Source organism: Cannabis sativa, chromosome 2 (genome assembly GCF_029168945.1).
Source record: "Cannabis sativa cultivar Pink pepper isolate KNU-18-1 chromosome 2, ASM2916894v1, whole genome shotgun sequence".
In the NCBI taxonomy this organism is placed as follows: Eukaryota; Viridiplantae; Streptophyta; class Magnoliopsida; order Rosales; family Cannabaceae; genus Cannabis; species Cannabis sativa.
Window position 1 is genome coordinate 5,351,063 of NC_083602.1, and position 22,963 is coordinate 5,374,025.

The 22,963-nt window shown below is 35.0% G+C and overlaps 2 protein-coding genes across 2 annotated transcripts; one reads left to right on the forward strand and one right to left on the reverse strand.

Annotated features, from left to right (window-relative positions):
* LOC133034677 (gibberellin 3-beta-dioxygenase 1-like) lies at window positions 1-2,365 on the reverse strand. The gene is made up of 2 exons (XM_061109975.1): window positions 1,850-2,365; window positions 1-776 (listed from the first exon to the last, which is right to left on the reverse strand). The coding sequence occupies exons 1-2, from the start codon at window positions 2,302-2,304 to the stop codon at window positions 200-202; spliced, it is 1,032 nt and encodes a 343-aa protein (XP_060965958.1). The 5' UTR covers window positions 2,305-2,365; the 3' UTR covers window positions 1-199.
* A 7,719-nt stretch (window positions 2,366-10,084) lies between these two features.
* Window positions 10,085-10,906, forward strand: LOC115719821 (transcription repressor OFP13). Its single transcript, XM_030649010.2, has one exon. It carries the CDS (start codon window positions 10,085-10,087, stop codon window positions 10,904-10,906), a length of 822 nt encoding a protein of 273 aa, XP_030504870.2.
* The last annotated feature ends 12,057 nt before the right edge of the window (window positions 10,907-22,963 follow it).

The window sequence follows — 22,963 nt, forward strand, 5'->3', positions numbered from 1 at the left end:
AAAACTACAATCATTTAGAACACAAAGTGTTAACACAAAAATCCCACAATTAAATCATTTCAATTTGTACCACTCACAAGAAAAAATTGACAAAGCAAAATATCAGAAATTTTATTATTATTATTATTATTAAGGTTTATAAGAACATGAGAGAAAGACCAAAGATATGAGAACTAGTGCCTTGGTATATGTAACAAGTTCAATTCTTGATAAACTCAAGTGCTTTGGTATTGTTTTTTGCTTTAATCTCAAGATATTCTTTCCATGTCACAGAACGATACAAAGGAAGATGATCAAGATTACCAAGTTGAATCAACGGCGATAGTTTCACATCATTTGGTGGGCCATAGAAATTTGCCACTGAAATTCGATGATGTGTATTGTTCACAATTGCACGATGCAACACACTCTTAAATCGTCCATTAGATAGAATTTGCATCAAATCTCCAAGATTGACAATGAGTGCACCATTGAGTGGATGCACTGGCACCCACCCAATCCCTTCCTTGAAGATTTGGAGACTAGTGGGTGTGTTGCTTTGGTATAGTAAAGTGAGGAGCGAGGTGTCTGTGTGAGCGGCCAAGCCCATGGCTTTGGTGGGATCAGGACAGATTGGGTATGAGTTTAATTGAAGTGGGCCGTATGGATTCTTCAACCCTGTTTTGGGCTTAACTTGTTTCGTATCTTCTTGGGTCAGGCCCAAAGACCCAAACATCAGGTCTAATAGGGTTTCAGCTAATTTATTCATCTCATTTCGATACATTACCATGACATCGCTGCAAGTAGGAACAAGAATAGCCGTTAATATTATATAATACAAAATGTGATGGAAAATCACTCTATTTGTTACACAAAAGTATCATAAGAAACTATGTAAATTATATATAAGAAAAAGCGTATGTATCATAACATTATATAACACGTAAGTGTGTTAAAAAAAATAAAAATTACACATTTTATTGGGCATCATTTTTGCCCCTAACCGTAAGCCATGGATATATATTTTGTTTGTGTTGACAAAAATTCTAAATAATTTATGGTGTCAGAAATAAAATTTAATAGAGTCAATTACATATGTATAAATAAATGAAAAATTATTTCATATACTATTTTTTTTTTTAAATTTACGATTTAGATTGTTTTGGTAATTTTTATGTGGATTTTAATTACAATTTAAATTACTTTATTAGTTGCAATGTAAAATTTCGTAAAAAAAAAATACGTAAAAATAAAAAAATTCCTAAAATAAAATAAGCCATTATTTGAATGTAATTTGTATAGGTGCCAAAAAATAAAAAACACTCATACAATAAAGACTATAGACAAAAGTGATGACATCCCCTAATAGAAGCGGAGACGGGGCGGGGAATCCACTAATAGAAAAATAAATTCTTAACGGCATGAGGACGAGAAACACTCCCGGCCAATTCCCCATTCTGTGTGTGCATCCCCTACTGCTAGTAGTGCAATTTCATATTGAATTTATCTTAAAACGTCACATCGGTATAGTATTAGGAACGATGCAAGATAAAAGACCCTCAAGCACAACAATACTTGTCCTCTTGGACTAAAATATTATTTTGAAAAAAAAAATTAGTCACACCTGACAGGCATCCTACGAAGCAACCATTGCCAATTTTTTTTAAGTGTACTAAAATATAACAATACACTATCTTTTTGTCATTCCATTAAAGATGCTCTTACATAATTAAACTTTATTTCAAAAACTATCGTCGTTTTATTTTTAATATACAAAAATATTTTTAATTTTTTTTTTCAAATAAATATCGGACAAAATTAAGAAAAAATATAATAAATTTTAAAATATCTATTTATTAGTTTTACGTACCAGAAATGATTGCGTTGATGATGATCATGTGGCCAAAGTTTATGAACATCTTGTTTGGGAGATTCAACGATGGTAAACCCCTCAGACCACATTCTCTTCGGATGCAAACACGATCTTCGACAGGTTCCATACCCACTAAAGCTATTGGCTGATCTAAAGGCTTGGAGCTTCTGATCAAACGGTAGAGAAAACAATCGACGAGTCTGGAGCTCAACTTCATCAAGTAGTTGAGAGGAAACACCATGGTTGATCACATGAAAAATACCCCATTTCTCACAAGCATGTCTTATGAGAGAAATGGCATTTGGGTCCAAAAGATCAATTGTGGGTATTGATTCTAACAAGTTCTCATCACAAGGGTTGAGCACCCATGTGTGGGACTCAGGTACTTTGGTCATAGAAATAAAGTCGATTGGGGCAATGCATTGATACTCTGAGTCTGAGGTAATTGACATTTTATTCAAATAAGTGTTTTTTTTTCCCTTAGCTCTCGAATTTAGTGTTTAAATTACTCTCTCTTTTATCTATAGTCATTCTTATATATATATAATATAAACACTTATTATTATGTGGATAAAGACCAACTATGTAATGAAACTGACGAGAAAGGGTGCATGCGTGTATATCATGATGTGTGTGGCATTTGGATAAAGATTATTAATCAGTAATTAATATGAATTGCCGTTATTTTCAAGAAGGAAATTTGAGTCAGAATTCTCCAATCTACACATGGAAGATACAACTCTTATTGTAACTCATTCATTAGTAGTATAGGTACGTTACTAATTAGCAAACAAGATAAATATTTAATTTAAATTACATGACAAATCACGATAATTTTTGTATTTTAAATTTTAAGTAAGAGAAGGCTGTTATGTTTTGTTTAGACTAATTATGATTTTTGCCCCCTTAACTTTGACATGTACTAAATTATGCCCCCTGAACTTTTAAGGTCGTTAAAAATATCCCCTGAACTATTGAGATTGTTAGATTTAAGGACTTTTATCAAATTTCATTCAATTTTATTATTTCAGTGATTGTTTATGTACTAAACCATGCTCACCAGACTTTGATAACTACCAAATTATGCCTTTCGAACTTTGACATGTACTAAATCATGCCCCTGAACTTTCATCCATGTTAGACTTTTTTACCAAAATTGGACAAAAGTCTTTAAATCCAACAATCTCAATAGTTCATGGGGCATTTTTAACGACCTTAAAAGTTTAGGGGCATGATTTGGTACACATCAAAGTTCAAGTGACAAAAATCCTAATTAGTCTTTTGTTTATATGCAATATTATGGGTCACACGGAGAGAAAGTGCCACAAGATGTATATTACTCCGACTAACTTGTTGGAGAAACCATATGGGAATTTTATGTGAGCTAATACACAATGGAATGTGAGCTTTGTTGGTGCGAGGTGGTTGCGATAGAAGTCGATGGTAGGGGAAGAAGGAGTGAGGATGGTAGTGTTTCGATTGGTGGTGCAAGTATGAGGGAAGGGAGGGTGTTTTCAGGTTCGGTTGGTAGTGGAGTTGAGGGTGAAGGTGGGGGGTAGAGGGGTGTTATTGCTTCGACATTGATTGGTAAAGTTATTATGGTAGTTAATGCCAATACTAATAGATATATTAATTGTGATTACTCTGGTGGGGTAATGATGTTTTCTAATGAGGAAAGTATTGACCTCGTGGATTTAAAATAGAGGAAGCTTGCTGTGGTTACTAGTGGTGGGACGAAAAGTTTCATGAGTGAGGTTATGGATCTTGACAATAATGACCTTCCAAATAATGTTTTTGTGGCGGGACTTATGAAGCAAGCCTGCCAATTACCATGAGTACTCTAAGTTGGAATTGTCGTGAGCTTGAGAACCTACGAACGTCTCGATTTCTTATGGATTTGATTATCCAAAAGAAACCCAAATTTATTTCTCTATATGAGACTATTTGTGGTAAGGAGGTTGTCGTAAGATTCAGGGTACGCATTGGTTATGAAGGGCATGTTTCCATTGATGGTCAAGACCATAGTGGTGGTATTGTTATGTTCTGGAGGGCTGTTGAGAAGGCTATGATACTTGGTTATTTGAAAAATCATATAGATGTGGATGTTTTGGTTGGGGATCTGGTGGCATGGAGGCTAACCGATCTATATGGTGAGCCTAGCTAATATGAGGTTTAGCCAAGATACTTGAGACTTGCTTCGTAACTTCAACGATCAGTCTTCTCTTCCGTGATGTATTATTGGTGACCTGAATATTGTGAGGAGTAATCGATGAGAAGAGAGGAGGGAAGGTGTAGCCTAACTGGCTATTGGATGGCTTTTAAGGTATGTTAGATGACTGTGGGTTTGTAGCACCCTACTAGATTAGGCGTGTTATCGTGATTTAAATGCTAGCTATGCAATCTGTTGCTAATCAACAAATTTATTAGAAAACATGTTTAATTTTTTTTTCTCATAATTAGCCTTTTAACTTTAAATAATTGAAATTTACTTAGTCGAGATCCCGTCTTTTAAAAGTTATAACTGTATTACAAAATATTAACTACAAAAGTTGTCGCCTAGAGACTAACAAAATACAACCTGTTGTCCCGAAGATCGTACGTATTGGGTTTTGTGCCCTAAATAAAATTCATTTCAATATAATCAGATTTACTAATTAATAAAAGATTAGAAAATTATTTTATATTGCATTGTTCACATGATTTATTTCATGATTATATACTTAATGTATAAAATCTATTAAGTCCAGTATATATATATGTTCATGATTATAGTGTCATCAATATAGTGGAATATAATCATGATTATACGTTCAAAAGTTTAAGTCTCATGATTTGTCAGTATGATAATCGACGATAAGGTATACTTACACCTTGGATAAGTGTTATGTCCTTTTCAGGGTATTGGCAAAGTATATTAGTATCGGATGTATGGAGTATACATTTGATTGTACCGATATTGATTGTAATATCCCGATAAGCCTAATGCTAAGCATATTTGTTGATTTCTTTAATATTTATATGTTATTTAATTATAAGGTTAGATATTTTAATATTGGGTATATTTTAAATTAAAAATAGCATTATCTTTTTAATTTAAAATATTATATTAAAACTATCTTATATGGTAAATTGAATAATTAATAAATTTTAAATTAACCTATAATATTTTTAAATTCATAAATTGGTTATTTTGTGAAATATTTAATTGTTTATAAATTATAAGTTAGAAAAATAATATTTATGGCTATATAATTTCATTTTACTTATCATAAATTTATAAGTAATGTTATAAATATTTAAATAACCTAGTTATTTTTTTAGAAATTTGAAAAAGGCTTAATATAAGATATTTAAACACATAATTTGGAAAATTATCTTTTAATTATTATTTTATTCTTTAAATAATAATTCGCTAACTATATTTATTTTAAAATTGGTTTATTTTTTTTTATTTTAATTTTATTAAATTATAATATTGGAAAATGATATTGAAAATATCTAATATTGGTTATTTTCTAATTATTTTGACTTATTAGATATTTAATTTAATTTAATAAAATAATTTAAATTAAACCCAAATATTTAAAATTAATTTGAATTTTAGATTTTGAAAAGGTATTTAAGGTTGTTTCAACAACCTTAAATTTTTAAAATTTAATTGGATAGTTAAATGTTAATTTAATTATATAAGTAACAAATATCTTATTTCACATATTGTTACATAGATATTGTTTGTTTATTTAAATTGCTTATTCAAAAGAAATTTTCTTTTAATAAACCTATTATTTATATGATCTAAATTGCTATGATTAATTTGTTGACAGATCCAATAATCTGATTTTAATCATAGTCCAATTGTCAATTGATCTTTAAAATAATTTGCGACAGGTAAATTTTATAATTTCTTTCATCTGTGATAAACCTAAAAACATGAGAGGGCTCATCCAAATCAGTTTGACCTGTGTGAGCCTATATGTTTGCTTTTGGGCTTAAATGCATAAAAGAAGCCCATTTAATTCTAAATATTTAAATGGACTAGGTTGCTAAAATAATATATCACCACATGATAGTTTATTTAGGCCCAATTAGTATTGGGCTTATTCAATGAATAACAATTATTTAATGAAAAGTTAAATTCCTCTTCTTTGGGCCTTGTGTGAGAGTTAGGGGGCCATTAGTAGTGGGTACGATATACTGGACCCAACCCTCCCTCACATGAACAACCCCTAACTGTGAAGACCCATTTGTCTTATTTAAATAATTGTGTTAGGCTAATTATACTACTTAATTTGCTTTTTATCTATCTTATTTTGTTGTTACTTTTTTATAATTACTGCTGAAAAGAATTAGGTGATAACAATAAGTTCTCTTGAATCTCAATTTAGTATTTTGGATGTTGCTACTAGCCAAAGAGTAACGTCTTGGGCTAGATGTCCTAAATTTTAGTTGAGTTTTGTTCTATTTAGTTTTGTTAAGTTTTAGTTTAATTTAGTTGTGTGTTTGAATTTGAATTTAGCTTATTATTTTTTAGTTCAAAGATTGCCTTTTTCAATATTTGTTGTATTTTGTGTTATTTTATCATGTTTCAGGTAGTATTTTAGTATTATAAGTTAGAACTTTCACTCTTTTGGTAGGACTCAATTGGGCTCATACTATAGATTCCCAATTAGTGAGGTTTTTTCAGACTTGCTTTCTCTGGTGACAACTATCAACAAAGGATGGGTATTTTTAATGAGCTAGGGTACTGTTTGAGGATGTTATAGTTTTATTGTTTAAATTTCAGGAGGATGATTTGTCTCAATGGGTTCACTGATACAGCTACTGCCACTACAAGAAATGTCACTTTTGTCAGCACATTTTTGTGTTGGCAAAAGTTGGTATTGCGCTGGTAAAATAGAATTTACTTGTGATGTGTTGGCAAAAGGGGGTTGGCAAATCAATGTTGGTATTAGAACTTTTGCCAGCATAAAATGAAAAGCGCTGGCAAAAATGACTTTTCCCAGCGCGTAAATGCACTGGTAAAAGTTAGATTTTAGCCACTGCAAATGTACGCTGGTAAAACTTTGACCTCTTTGCCAGTGTAGTTTGCGAAATGCGCTGGTAAACTTTTACCAGCGGAGTAGCGAACTGTGCTGGAAAAAGTGACATTTCTTGTAGTGTGCTATTGCTGAACATTCTGTTAATTCGTTAAAGTAGTTGTTGTAACAGTATCCAACAAACTAACTCTGTTAGTTTTCTGTTACTTCTTTTTTCTTTCTTCTTTGTTGTATCATTCCCTATATAAATGAATCCTTGTTCCAAGGTTTTGGAGCTTTTGCAAGTCTTGAATTACAATCTCATAAATTATATGCAGACCTTTTTCCATTAATAAGCTCTTTCATGGTATCAGATAGTCCTTGACTAACGTCTTCCATGGATCCTCGTCACCCTGAAAACCCACCTCGTTCTATAGCTCAAGCTTTCACCACCGCGGCCACTACTCCGGTCAATCCACCTTGGAATTCGTTCAAGAAGTCTCTTCACTCCTTACAGTCAAATTGGATCGATCCAATTTTCTGGCTTAGAAATCTCAAGTCATTCCAGCAGTCATTGGCCATGGACTCGACGACATTCTTCTCGAAGGAGTGTCTCCACCTGAACGATTGATTACATGCTAGACCGATCCTGAGTTCACCAACTGGAAAGGAAAAGATCAACTTCTCCTCAGCTGACTTCGATCCTCAATGTCAAAGACAGTTCTTGAATCTTTGACACAGTTTCAAAGCTCGTACTCTGCTTCGCGTGCTCTTGAACAGAGGTCCAAAGCTAGAATTCAGCAAATCAAATCTTAGCTTTCCACAATTTAAAAAAGGAAATCTTTCAATCTCAGATTACCTTGACAAGGTAAAGATTCTTGCTGACTCTCTCTGTTGTTGGTCAACTTATGGAAGAAAATGACTTAATTATGCATATTTTTAATGGATTAGGTCTTGAATTTGATCCAATTGTTGTTCATGTCATAAGTCTTGTAGATGATCTTTCTTTTGAGTCAATTCAATCCTTATTACTAACTCATGAGAGCAGATTGGAAAGACACTACAATCTTACTGATACTAGCAACAAAATATCAACAAATCTCTCTGGTTGACCTTCAAGATCTGGTTCTAATGCTCCCAATCGATATCCTGGTTCTGGTAGAGGCTTCACACAAAGCTATGGCACTCGTGCTCCACCCAAATAATTTTGTCGAGGTGCTTCCAACACACCAAGGTTCATTTGCTAAGTGTGTCACAAACTTGGCCACACTGTTACCGTGTGCCACTACAGATTTGATAAAGGATTTGTTACACCTAAATTTGGTGATTCTCGTGCATTATTGATAGAAATTGATGAATTTGAAAAGTTTCAAGCTTATTCATCCTCCATCCTCCATGGTACCTGACTATGCAATAGATCAAGACTAGTATGTTGATACAGTGGCCACTAATCACATTGCTCTTGGCATGGAACATCTTGAAAAGGAACATTCTTATGCTATCCTGCAGTCTATAGTTTGGCAAAGTATGTACTTTTGCAGTTAGACGATGAGCTATCTTGGTTTGAGGAGGTTCCACCACTGATTATAAATATTTGTATCATTAATTCATGAGTGATTCTAATCACTACGCTAAAAAAAAATGGCATCCTATTAACAGACTAGATCTAACCCGATTGAGTCACAAATTAATATATAGCAACAATATCCTAATGATTAAACGAATGTATAGAGTTTTAATTACCAGATCACCACTATACCTAGCTACTCAAAATTTATGAACAATAACATATTTGCTTGGTGGTAGCTCTAGCTAGCTACCGTTGGATTGATTATTACACTTAATGCTGAAAGCATGGGTAGATAATATATACATAAATAGATATACATACATATCCTTTATACTGATACAGTATTAATAAATTAATGTGTTACTGTTACTACTGTTACTACCATGAACAACTAACCTGAATACACAACATAATTTACAGCCTAACCAACACAAATTAAAATACAACTACACTCGTCTAGAACTACACCCACTGGAAAATAATAATAAACTTTTGTGTTACTGAGTACTGATTGACATATGAACAAGTAACATAAATACACATAGTATTATAGTTTGTGATTGTTTTTAATCATTAGCACTTGTAAGTATTTTTTTTAATAAGTTGCAACACTATTTTTTTACACCATAATATATAATGTATTTATACGAGATTTTTCATAAATTTGTAGTAAATTCAGAATAATAATTTATACTGAAATTATAATTAAAAACAACTTATTAAAAATAAACACACATATACAGTTAGTTGTAAATGCTAATTACGACATCCTCAATCATTTAAAAATTATTTCCTAACATTTTTTGAGAAATTCTCTAACCCATATTATAGGAAATTATCTCGTACACTATTTTTTTTAATTTTTTTTTTTCAAATTTACGTTTTGGATTTCTAAAGTGGTTGCAGCGCTAGTTACAGTAGGAGTTTTTATACGATTTTTTGTTACAATTTAAGTTGCAGCGCTAGTTGCAATAGGGATTTCCATATAGAATTTCGTAAAAATGTGAAAAAAAAAAAAACTGTTTTGAAATGTAAAAATGAAAAAAGAATTACCCCATACACTATTTTCTTAACCTTTTTTTTTTTTTCAAATTTACGGTTTGAGTTTCTAAGTAGTTGCAGCGGTAGTTGCAATAAGAGTTTCTGTACGATTTTTTGTTGCAATTTAGGTTGCAGCGCTAGTTGCAATAGGAGTTTCTATGTAGAATTCCGTAAAAATGTAAAAATAAAAAAAAATAAAAAAAATAAAAACTTATTTTAAAGTATAAAAATGAAAAAGTCAAAAAAAAAAAAAAAACACACATATATATAATTTATTTATGCATATATGTACTAAAAATTCTGATTAAATGGTTACCACCTATATTTATAACATATATTTACAACCTAACCAACTGCAATTGCTTTGAATAGAATTTAAGAGAAAAATACATTTTCTCTAAAATATTTAGACTTTACAACATTACCAAACAAAAATACAGCTACACACTAAAAATACAGACAGTACGTAATAAATTCTCCCTTAAAACCCCTAATTACAAAAATTAATTATAACCCCATTTTAGCTAACAGACAAAAATATTCACTCATATATATTGATTAACAACAATATGTTCACAAAACCAATTAGTCATACTCACCTAGAGTATGAAGCTTCCATCGATCTTCAAGATCAAAAAAGCAAAGAAATCATCATCATCATCATCATCAAGTTCATGGAAATGGCGACCTCTCATCAAACACATAAAAACTGCTTCATTCCACTTCAAAGCCAAAATGTTCAGGACCAACTACGCCACCAACATGGTTCTAACGTCCGATCAAAAAGGAAATAAGCTCGCTCACATGTTAGACTCCTCGTGGTCGCAATCGCGGAGCTTTAGAGGCGCGATTGCGGTGAAAAGTACTGGGGAGCTGCTGCTGGAGAATGCGGTTGAGGCAATGAAAACAAAGAGGCTTTCGTTTGAGCCGGGATGCGGGACGAATTCGATACTCGGTGACGGAGGAGGAGGAGAAGGCTATGATCAGTTCCCTTTTCAGGATTGTGTTGTGCAGGCTGTGGATGCTACCAATCCCTATATTGAATTTAGGGTTTCAATGGAAGAAATGGTGGAATCTTATTATGGAGTGAAGAAAAAGAAGAATAATAATAATTATGGGGAAAAGGATTGTTATTATAATTATTATAATTGTGATTGGGAGTATCTAGAAGGGCTTCTTTCTTGGTACTTGAGAATGAATGATAAGAAAAACTATGGAGTTATAGTTGAGGCTTTTATAGATATGTATGCTGGGCTTGTTGCTTCTTGCCCTGTTGCTCCAAATACTACTACTACTACTAGTTCATGTTCTTTCTCTTATAATGCCTCTGCTTCTTCTTCCAAATCCAAAGACTGGTGGGAGATCAATATTAACGAAGCCAGCTTTATTAAACGGGCAGAGAAAGAATTGTGTCCAAATTATAATTAAATAATTCTCATAATTATTATTATGCATTGTACGAACTATTTTGTAATGACTTTGTTTTGAACTTTCTTAAGTTGATCATAATTTGACTTCAATTAGTGTGCCAATGTGTCATGCAAGAAATCAAGTTAGATTTTTTCTAGATGAAAAGTAAAATGTTCTAGCTTGTTTAAGACAAAGATCATCAAATTAATAGGGAAGACCAGGAACCAGAAATGCTAAAAGACACGTGTTTAGTATACTACCTAAATGTATTATATTGTTATTGGTATAATTAAGTATCAAGTTCTATATATATAATTTAATTTAATAACTATGTGGGAAAATTACAACTAAAGGTGAAGAATCAAATCAACGAAACTTTAAACAATCAAACAATTAGCGCAATGACAAAGATTAACAAGTCACACACAATAATCGAATAAAAAATAGAGATGAACAAAGTAATAGAAAACTAGAAAACAATTAAGGCATAAAATAAAGAAATCAACACCAAAATATGTATTGGTTCAAGATCGATAGATTTATGTGATCTATGGCTCTACTTCAATTTTAGAGCACCACCAAATAGTCTTTATTAATTGATAGCAAGAACAAGTATAATACAATCGAGATCAATTCTCTAATGAGTTCTCTCAAAGTATTTCAACTCCCATATTCTTACCCTAGAATCTTCTTCATCTACAGAAGATTCTTATTACAAAATTTAAAGCTAATCTCTCTCTTTTCTTTGTACCTCTCTCTCTACCTCTCAATATTCTCTCTCTCTCTCTCTCTCTCTCTCTCTCTCTCTCTCTCTCTCTCTCTCTCTCTCTCTCTCTCTCTCTCTCTCTCTCTCTCTCTCTCTCTCTCTCTCTCTCTCTCTCTCTCTCTCTCTCTCTCGACCTGATCGATTGCTTAAAATGATAAGTGTTGTGGTATATATAGGCTTAGGATCAAGATCCTAAAGTCGATAATTGCAAGAACTTAGGTTGTTAAGTTAGTTAGACAATAACTAACTTAACCAACTCTCCTTTGAGTGAAATCACCACGTCAGCAAGTAGGAGTGCATCTGGAAGAGAGTATGAGGACCCACAGAGTTAGACTAAGGCACTTGCTAAAGGACCTTCTCGGATAGGAACAAGCCAGTTGAAGTCGACTATCTGGGACTACATTCCAGGAGGAGCAACTAGACATCCAGAGCTCCTAACCGGAGGAATGCTAGCTTTTGTGAAGACCCTTCATGAAAGGATAAAAAAGCCTTCCAGGACCTACATCCGCGAGTCAAATAACTTTCTAGAAATGATAATAACTTTTGGAGACCTTTTTTTATTTATTTATTTATTTGGGGGAACTACACCACAAATTCCACCTAGTTACTTCAAATTAAAAGAATGAAGATAATGAAGAAAGAATGCATCCATCATGGTTGGTGTTCTAGGAATCTTAGTATACTAACTTTTAAGGTTGATCAAGTTCAAGCAATGCTTGAACTTGGTTACAGTTAAGACCTCAGTTGACTCCAAAATTGAGGGGGTTGAGCTTCATGTTGTATTCTCAAAGGACTTTAAAGCAATCGTTTAGGTCCTTTATGTGCCCTTAGCCTTTTTAGACTTGACTAACATGTCGTCCACGTAGACTTCCATGTTATGGCCGATTAGGTCCTTAAACATCTTATTGATAAGACATTGGTAGGTTTCTCTTATATTTTTAATCCTGAAGAGCATCACCTTGTAACAATACAGACCTACATCTATTAGGAAACTTGTGTGTTCCTTGTCAGGTTAATACATCTCGATCTGATTGTAACCTGAATAGGCATCCATGAAGCTTAGGATCTCATGACTAGCTGTGACGTCCACAAGCTGATCGATCCTTGGAAGTGAAAAACAATTCCTTGGACGTGCCTTACTGAGGTTAGTGAAATTGATGCAAACTCTTCACTTTTTGTTCGACTTTGGTACGAATAAAGGATTAGAAACCCATACAAGGTAAAATGCCTCGATGATGAAGTTATTTGTGCGCAGTTTTTCAACTTCATCTTTCAATGCTTGTGCTTGCTCTTTATCCAGTAGCCTCCATTTATGTTGTACTGGATGGAAGTTTGGATCTATATTAAGGGCGCAAGAAATTACTCATGGATCGATTCCCACTATCTTCATACGACCAAGCAAAAATGTCGAGGTTTTTCCTTAAAAATTTGATCAATTCGAATTTTATTTCTGACGCTAAACCTCGACCGATTTTGAGTTTCTTGGTCGGCATGGAGGGATCAATATTTTCTTCTTCTAATTCATCCACTGGTCCAAAGTTATTTGCAGGATCCCCAAAGCGAGGATCTACATCTATCTCCTCGCCTTGGGAAGACCCTTATCCTTGGCCAAACTCGTTGTTTGAGCTCTTGGCGGGTACGTCTTCATTTTTTGCTTTCGTTTGAGGGATATTGTAACATTGTCAGGCAGACTATTGGTCTCCCCTTAAGCATCCGAAACCATGTTAGTCAAAAAAACATAATGCATATGTGCTTAATTGAAGTGACTACTTTTAGGTCATACAGGGTTGGTTACCCTATCATGACATTGAATGTAGATCCCACATCAATAATAATAAATTGGGTCATGTATGTCTTCTGTGCGGGACTTTCACCGATTATCAATGGAAATCAAATGTACCCTAGAGGAGCCAATCCTTTGCTCTAGAACCTGTACATGAACTGTGTACAGGGTGTTAGATCTTTCAAATGAAGCTTCATATTCTCGTACACAGTCTTGAAGATGATGTTGGAAGAGGCTCCATCATCCGTCATGTAGCGTGCTACCGTTATATTCCCTATTTAAGTGGTTATAACCATAAGGTCATTATGAGAGAATCTTACTGTTGGGTTTTATGCCCTAAATAAAACTCATTTCAATATAATCAGATTTACTTATTAATGTAGATCAGAAATAACATTTAATGTTGCATGGTTAACATGATCTATTTCATGATTATATGTATATAATGTATATAATGTATAAATTCATCTGAAACCCTTTTCACATACTTGATCCTGTTTATTGTGCTGTCAACACATTGGAAAGTAAACATGACTATGTGAATAAAGTTTCCTAGATTTATCAGACATAGGATTTTACTGATATGATAATCTACAGCAGAGTTTACTTGCATTTGGAGAAATGCTATGTTCTTTCCAGAGCAGTGGTTAAAGTAAAGCTCAGGTTGGATGCATGCAGTATGCATCGGAAGGGACCGATATTGAACTTTGACTTAGATTTATTAAACTTACTGTAATATCTATTCAAGTCAATATCGCCTAGTTGATCCTAGATCAAATGATCTTAATCTTGTTATGATTAGGTTCAATCTCAAGAGGCTATTCATGTTCTTTGATTTTTCAGTTAAGCCTACTTTTAGGTCAGGGTGATACGTACATTTTGGGAACACGGTAGTGCCATTGAGTGGGAGCGCTAACATAAACATGGAATCTATAGCTTCTATCTGGCGAATAGTAAGTAAAGGATGATCCCCTTCGAGCTTGACCAAACGAAAATAAATGGTGGAGATCTCATTTCACATAAGCTGAAATATCATTTATACGGGGTTAAGTGTTTTAAGGATTAAATACATTGTAGGGTGTAACGGTAATCTAATCCCTTTACAGTGTAGATCATTCATATAGAGGATCATTGATCAAATTAGGATTATAACAATGGATAACTAATGATGTGTCTATATGGTGGAACATATAGAGCATTCTATATACGGAGAGTGCAATTCTAAGTTCTATGCGTGGATTCAACGAAGAATTAATAAGTTAGTGAATTTTAGTAATAAATTCTTGATCTACTTATTGGAAGCTCGGTTATATGGACCCATGGTTCCTGCACTAGTTGAGATAATATTGCTTGTAAGACTCATATAATTAGTTTTGATTAATCAATTATAATTCTCAAATTAGACTATGTCTATTTGTGAATTTTTCACTAAGTAAGGGCGAAATTGTAAAGAAAGAGTTTTAGGGGCATATTTGTTAATTATGATACTTAGTATGGTTCAATTAATAAATATGATAAATGACAATATTATTTAATAATTATTTATAGTTATTAAATAGTTAGAATTGGCATTTAAATGGTTGAATTTGAAAATTGGCGTTTTTGAGAAAATCAGATGCAGAAAAGATAAAACTGCAAAATTGCAAAAAGTGAGGCCCAAATCCACTATGCATGGCCGACCACTTTTGTAGGGAATTTAAACTGATATTTTCATTATTTTAAATGCCAAATAATTCAAACCTAACCCTAGTGGAATGCTATAAATAGATAGTGAAGGCTTCAGGAAATATAGACTTTTCTTCTGACTTTTCATTCAGAAAAAACTGAGCCTCTCTCTCTCCCTATCTTTGGCCGACCCCACACACTCTCTCTCTCTTCTTCCTTGAATTTCCAAATTCTTAGTGTTAGAGTAGTGCCCACACACAGCAAGTGATACCTCAATCATAGTGAGGAAGATCGTGAAGAAAGACTTTCAGCAAGAAGGAGTTTCAGCACCAAAGAATCAGAGAAAGAGATCCAGGTTCAGATATTGATAATGCTCTGCTACAGAAAGGAATCAAGGGCTAGATATCTGAACGGAAGGAGTCATATTATTCCGCTGCACCCAATGTAAGGTTTCCTAAACTTTATATGTGTTTATTTCATCGTTTTAGAAAGTTCATATTTAGGGTGTTAAACAACATACTTGTGAGTAGATCTAAGATCCTGGTAAAATAATATCCAACACTTACATGGGTAGCATCTTCTTCAGTGAAGGTGATGGCAGACTCTTCTACCTTTGGCTGCTTCAGATTTCTTTCCTCTATAATCAGGACTTCATTTCTTTGCTCGTGACGGAGAGTCTCAGCATACGGTCCAATGCTTTATTTGAGTCCCCATAAATGTGGGGTCTACTGATGATGACTTGTAAATGGCTAGAAACTAGTGGGGGCAACTTGTTATTATTTTGTTGGACTTTTGCCTGGTTTTGGTCAGCTTGGACATACCAATGTAAGTGGAGATTATTCCTTCTTATCAGGAATTCGATCTCTTCTTTCAAGTTATTAAACTCATTAGTGTCGTGACCGAAAATTTTATGGAATCAGTAGAACTTGGTGGGATCCCACTTGCTAATGTCTTTCTTCAGTGGAGGGGCCTTTTTGCACAGGATAATGGCCTGTGTGGCCATCAGGATATAGTCTCTGGAGTGTATGTCAGGACGGTGAAGAACTTCTTCTACTTTTCCTGAAGGTGTTATTGTGCAGAGGGATTATTGAACTTCCACTTCTTGCCATTTTCTTGGCCAAAACCATTATTGTTATGTTTCCCTCCATTATTATTGTTAGCTTGGGACTGAGCAATATTACTAACCCCAACTGTGGTAGGTGTATTGTTGGGGACAGTTGGTTTCAAGTTTTATGAAACCGTCAACTCAGTCTAACAAATCTCTCATATTGTTGGTTGATCTTTTTTTGATGTCTCTCCAAAGGTCATTCAGAGGTAGGATATCCCCTAGAATGGTTGTATACTGCCCTTCTTCTGTCAGACCTTTGACCATTGTGGCTCTAGTCATGAACCTTTACATATAATCTTTCAAAGGTTCTCCCAACCTTTGTTTTATTTCAACCAAGTCCTCTAATTGGGAAGGTATTTGTCTGGAGGATGAAAAGTGTGTGTAAAAATCAGTGGTATAAAAGCATCCCAGGAATCAAATCTCTCAGGGGACAGCTTGAAATACCACTCCTGCAGTGGACATCGTCTATCACTCCTTGCAGATCCATCTGGATCTTAAAATACTTAATATGAGCCAAATGATCTTTTTTTAAGTTGGCATTTTGAACTTGGTTGGTAGTAGCAATGCATTAATGTGCATAAAGAAAGGCAACCCTCGAGCCATGTCAAGTTCCAGATCGAAGAGCTTTGGGTCGGGCAAGCTCTTGAGCTGATCCAACTGCGTTTGCACTATGTCACAGGCTCACCTTTTTAGGCCGTAAAACACCCGTGCGGTACCTTGAATTCTCTAAGCCAAGGCCAGCCTTCCAACCGTTCGAGTAACAATGGGCGCATTTTTCACATGACCGTGTGGCTCATGCACACTTCTGTCTCTCGAATAACTCCCGTCGAGTCACGCTCGCAAGCATCCATGAGTGCATCCATGCATCGAGGCTCTCTAGCAAAGATACTCACAATTTCCATAGGTTCCCACTATGATAAGGCAAATCCCAATGTCGTTGCTCACTTAGTCACTCGTGACCACAGTAGCAGGTGTGGAAAGATGCCAACACTAAGTTGACGTGCCAACGCTTCTAATCATGCCCCATTCGATACTGTTCGAACAGTCTTCCTCATCGCCCAAGGACTCTCATACGTCCATGGTCTAATCCTCAAGGCACCACACCTCCACTTATGTTGGCAAACCCTCGAGACAAGCCACCAAACTAGTAGCATATGTTAGACTTCTGTCTCTTTCTAGCGTGCATCCGTCCCATGCATGTATGCAAATTAGCCCACGAACGACTACCTGTGTCATCTCGTGTTGAGACTCATGGCCAAGGCACACAATTAACGTCTCTCAGAGGTTTAGGCCACGTCCCGCGCAAGCGACATACTGGCAAGCCAATGGAAACATACATGCTAGCCTCTGTCAGCATTTTTAGATGCACTACCAGGTCAGACCGATAGTGTTCATGAGTATTCCAACTCATGGAGACATATGAGTCCTCTCATGGTCCTCATATGCCCACCCTACTAGTCCCACTAACTAGTAGTATCTCACTTAGTACCAAGGTGCCAAGGGATGGTGGAGAGCTAACATCAGGTACTCCCTCCTTAAAGAGCATTCTAAGTTTTTAGCCTTCTACTAAGAATATATATGATTTTTGCTTTGTAGACATATGGTCATCACCATATACCAAATCACAGAGTTTCTCAAATTTGATTGCCCCATTGTATTCATAGACCCAAATATATAGTGAATACCAAGTCTTGTCCCGATCCAGACAATATTGAAGATATTTACGAAAATGCCACTAACATACAAGCTAAGCATCAGCATGCACCAACATGGGCCACCACTTAACCACCACTTGGCCACCTTGTGGGCATCACCTAACTTGTATCATACCATCTTGGCTCGCACGTTACAATCTCCCCCACTTTAACATGTTGATGCCCTCATCGACAGACCGTAGGCAAATTTTCCTGAGCTCAACTCCTAAGCTTACTCCAAGCTTCATCTAAATTCTAAGTTTGCACTTGTCTCTTTATCTCCGTAGAACCACCCTCTTGGTGACGATCTCCCTCGCCTACTCTTGCACTTGATCAAAGAACTTGTGCCATTGTCGCTATTCAGAATCACCCATGGAATAGTGCCACCGCACTTGAATACTTCTTCCAACATGAACTCTCCAGAGTCCATCACAATGCCCCTCCAGTGAACCAAGTAGCCCTTTGTAATGCCCTAATCTATAGGGACGCCACGTGTGTAATTTTATAAACTAGTTTGATACTAATAGACTAATTAATTATTACAAACAATGATGATATTAAAAACTTGACTAAAATAAAATATTAAAAACGGACATTATAATGACATAAAAAGTGTGTTTCAGGGATCCCTGTTATAAAAAGTTTTACAAAAGAACTATAAAGGACGATGCCTTAAAAACATAAAACCAAAATATAAAGTAGATACAACCCAAAACAACTCCTGAAAACCCAGGTCGGTGAGATCAATATGTACATTGCTGGAGAAGATTATCACCTCATGATTAATCTAGTTTTTTTTTTTGCCTTTACCTGCACCACAAAACACCCGTGAGTCACAAGAACTCAGCAAGAAAAGTAATAATAATAATCATATATTTTATTATTCGAATATTATCATTTATAGGCAATGAGAATCAAACCATCACACAGTATTCATAACATGAAATCCAAATCACTATTGGCATCTACCATGAACAAGCATCAGTATACGGATATCTAGTAATACAAAACTATTATAATAATAATAGGAATCATATTCATTTAATAATATAAATTATATATATGTTACCTCATAAAGTAATTATCTTCATTACACCACATTACCTAATCAGGCAAGTCGATGCTTTAGTCTGATAATCCTCTATTGCATTGCCTAATAAGGCAAGCCCGTGCCATAGCCTGGCACCCACATATCACATAATTGCATCACCTAATTAGGTGAGCCCGTACCTATGCTCAGTACTCATATATCACTGACTCCCGTACCTACGCCAAGTACATCTCAAGGAAGAAACCCTACAACGGTTTCATTCTATGCCATAACCTGGCAGGAAGCCCTACAACAGTTTCATTCTATGCCATAACCTGGAAATTTTCATATCACCGATGCCCATACCTACGCTCGATATGTCATCAAAAGCAACGCATCACCAATCAGGTGAGCCCATATATCACATCGATAATATCATTACATTATCAATACTTAACCAATCAATCTTTTTATTATATAACATTATTAATCATATCTCAATATTAATCAATTCACAACGTACCATGCAATACAATATAATTTTCTTACCTTTAATCCAGGTTAATACATGTTGGCCAACCCAAGTAGAGAACTATCCCCAATGATCTCGGTCCTATGTCACAACAAAAGTAAACCAATAAGTGTTTATCCTAAAATACTGCTTAGCACTCACATAAGACAACCTAAGGTTTCTTACTAAATCCATGTAGCACAAACACACTAAAATAAAACTTATATTTTTGCTCTTAAACATACACCATATGATAGAGCTCATTGCAAGCTTTGAAACGGTATATAGAACATCCAAAACGGACACCCAAGTGAAAAGTTATGACAAAAATACGATTTCTCAACTCCTAAGAATTTCCAAAAACGGTAGAACACGAAAATTCTAATTTTCGCACTCACTGAAACACTACCGAAATCTAGCCAAATCACTCCAAACTTCACAGGGCACATATATATCATAAATACTACTATTCTTATGTAACAGAAATTAAAATCAAGCCCTTTAATGAAAAACTCCATTAACGTTCGGATTAAGCTTTAAAACGTTCCAAACTTGATTTCTAACTCAAAATCACCTCACATTCAACTAGTAAACATCGAAACTAGTCCCGTAGCTACCAAAGAACAATTCTACGAAGTCAGAATCTCCATAACCACTCTAAATCTCAAAGCCACTATATAAAACCAATTATTTTTAATATAAAACGAAATTAAATCTTACCTTGAGCTCTCCGTCTTCAGTGATTTTCTATCAAGCTACTACCGGAGCTTAGATCGCTAGATTTCGGGTTAAAGTCAAAGAAAATAGATAAAGGGAGAAGAAGATTTCATTACACCGAAAGAGAAGATTTTGTTCGTACTGTTTATAACTTAACATATATATATGACTTAGTTTTAAAAGAGCCTTTTGAAAAAATAATATATATAATATATATTAAATTCATAATAATAATAATAATAATAATAATAATAATAATAATAATAATAATAATAATATTCAGAATATTAATAAAAATTTTATTATTAATAGTTATCTTATTATTTTTTAGCTATTAAGAAATCTTTAATTTTAGGGTATTTGGCCAACTCTGAGAACTCCAAAATACCCCAATATTTCTAGAATAGACTTAACTCAATAATTCCAACAATAATTCTAACTAATATCGTTGTGACATTTTTGACCTCCAATCGGGTCTCCAGGGTTGTCGCACCTGAAAATATTTTTATCTCACAAATAACTTATATTATATTCACATATTTCAAATAAATCTCAATAATTAATAAATTACATTTATTTATCCACTTATAGCAAAATTTATAATTTATGCTAAATTAAATTAGCAAGATCATAATTCTACTCATTACTACTTAATTTACCCATAATATATAATAAATCTTAATTATTCATAATTAGATTTCCTTGATATCACACCCTTGCAACACTGACTCTGAAACTAACATATCCTCTGATAGTAGCTCATTCGCCAAATGTCCAATGCATGCTCTCCTTTTAACAAGGAATATGGTGCACCCCTTGGGTGAGGTTCGCAAACCAATCGTACCCAACAACACCTATAGAGCATGCTTCCACTGAAGCTAAGTCCCTTCGGAAACTTCACATGCTAACTCCATGGTGCACCATCCTCCCGATGGCAATTGACCAAGACACATTTATCGTAGGACAAAATTTGATGCGTCTCTCTTGGACGAGGCTCGCAAGCCAACTGTACCCAATGCAGCACCAAGTGCACTCTTGCACACAATCTCTTCACAAAAATACTCAATATATTAGTCTTTTGGCCATACCGCACACCCACGACTTCATGCAAAAGGCCCTTCTGACCCAATATATAAGTGCTCCTCTGAGCTTCTTTCATGTGATCAATGATCTATCAATCTCCCAAAACCATAAATTTGCCCTCTGGCTTTTGCTCGTGTCGGCTCTCCGACACTGTGTCATAAGTCCATCTCCCAAAATCAATCGTGCATCCTTTGACGACTCCCTAGATTTTGATAAACTTGATATCACGAAGTCTTACTCTTAAGACTTGAAGTCATCTCAATCTGCTATCTCCCATCGGCGTATGCTCTCTAAACCATTCGACTTACAGTGTCCCATACAAAGCACGCCCATAACATGCTGCAAACTAGCTCAGTCTTAATCTCAGCCTACACCCATGCATATTATCTATCTGCAGCTTGTATTAATCATGCAAGTCTTGCACTGAATAAGCCATCTGTTGTAGTGTTTTCCTCTGGATTCACACACTAAAACTGAACAAGTACCCTGATTCTTCAAACATATGAATTAGTGGGCTCCCCCACATCAACTTGATAAGAACTTCTCTCTTAGAGGAATACCTCTCAAGGTATAGCTCGCATATGGTCCCTCCATTCCAAATGTCACATTGATGAAGATGTTGAACTAATGCATCAGTCATACTGACTCTTCGCCCCTCGACATTTCTATGTTGCCTATGTACCTTAGTCATGCTGACTTTCACCTTAGACCAACATTACAATGGTGTTATCTTAGTACCTGAGTCCTGCTGACTTTCACCCTATATAATTGGCACTGCCCGTGTTCTGAGTCTTCTTAATTTTACATCTTAAACAACATTCCATCTCTATAATACTCAACTCGATGCTTGTAATGAATACCTAGTCTGTCGACTGAACCATGAGGGTCTCTCCCCCACTTCATCTATTTGCGTCCTCAACAACAAGCCCACACATGAATGTCAAACTACCCAACTCTTCATTGACACCATTCCATCTAAATGTGCATCTCGCAGGATATGACTCTCGAGTTAACTATCTTATATATCACCCTTGTCTATTTATATATGTATGCCATGTCCACTCAACCATCTAACTAACTTTGCACTAACATCACCCCCTTATAGGTTCCCTTGATGTACTAAGTTCCAATGATGCAACCCTCTGGCCTTCATGCAAACTCTAGCACCCCTCTTGACCTTCGCAGGCTCACATGACTACTAAGTCTCACTAGCACAGCCCTCTAGCCTCCACTCAAACTTTAGCGCCATCTTAATGCTTGTGCTCGGTCTTTTAGGCCTACTGGCTTCTTCAATGCATTTATTCCACAACTCTGCATCTCTATCAATGCTTTTGTGTGCCTTACGCCTACTGGCACTTTTACAAGCCAACACATCCCACTCAATTGTCTCAGTGCTTCCCATATGGATCAAATAAAAGTCACATGCAAATACCTCCAAGTACAATCATCCTGACGATTGTAACATCTGCTCCTTGGTCTCCATGTGCGTCCCTCTTGACACACACATGTAGCAACTGAAGCATTCAATGTCTATCCCATTTTGAACTATCTTGATCATCAACTCTCTCGACTACTGTCATAACTAACAAGAATCTGACGGCCCCTGCAATACTTCTACACCCATTCCAACAAGTTTTCTTTTCAACAAAAAAGCCTTTTACGGCTTATGATGTCACTCAGGCAAAATCAACCTAGTGTACCAAACTTACAGTATGGAC

Coding starts and splice junctions, on each gene's coding strand:
- LOC133034677 (XM_061109975.1), bottom strand. CDS start 2,304: ATGTCAATTACCTCAGACTCAGAGTATCAATGCATTGCCCCAATCGAC. Junction 777..1,849: donor CATCAACGCAATCATTTCTG/GTACGTAAAACT, acceptor TCCTACTTGCAG/CGATGTCATGGTAATGTATC.
- LOC115719821 (XM_030649010.2), top strand. CDS start 10,085: ATGAAGCTTCCATCGATCTTCAAGATCAAAAAAGCAAAGAAATCATCA.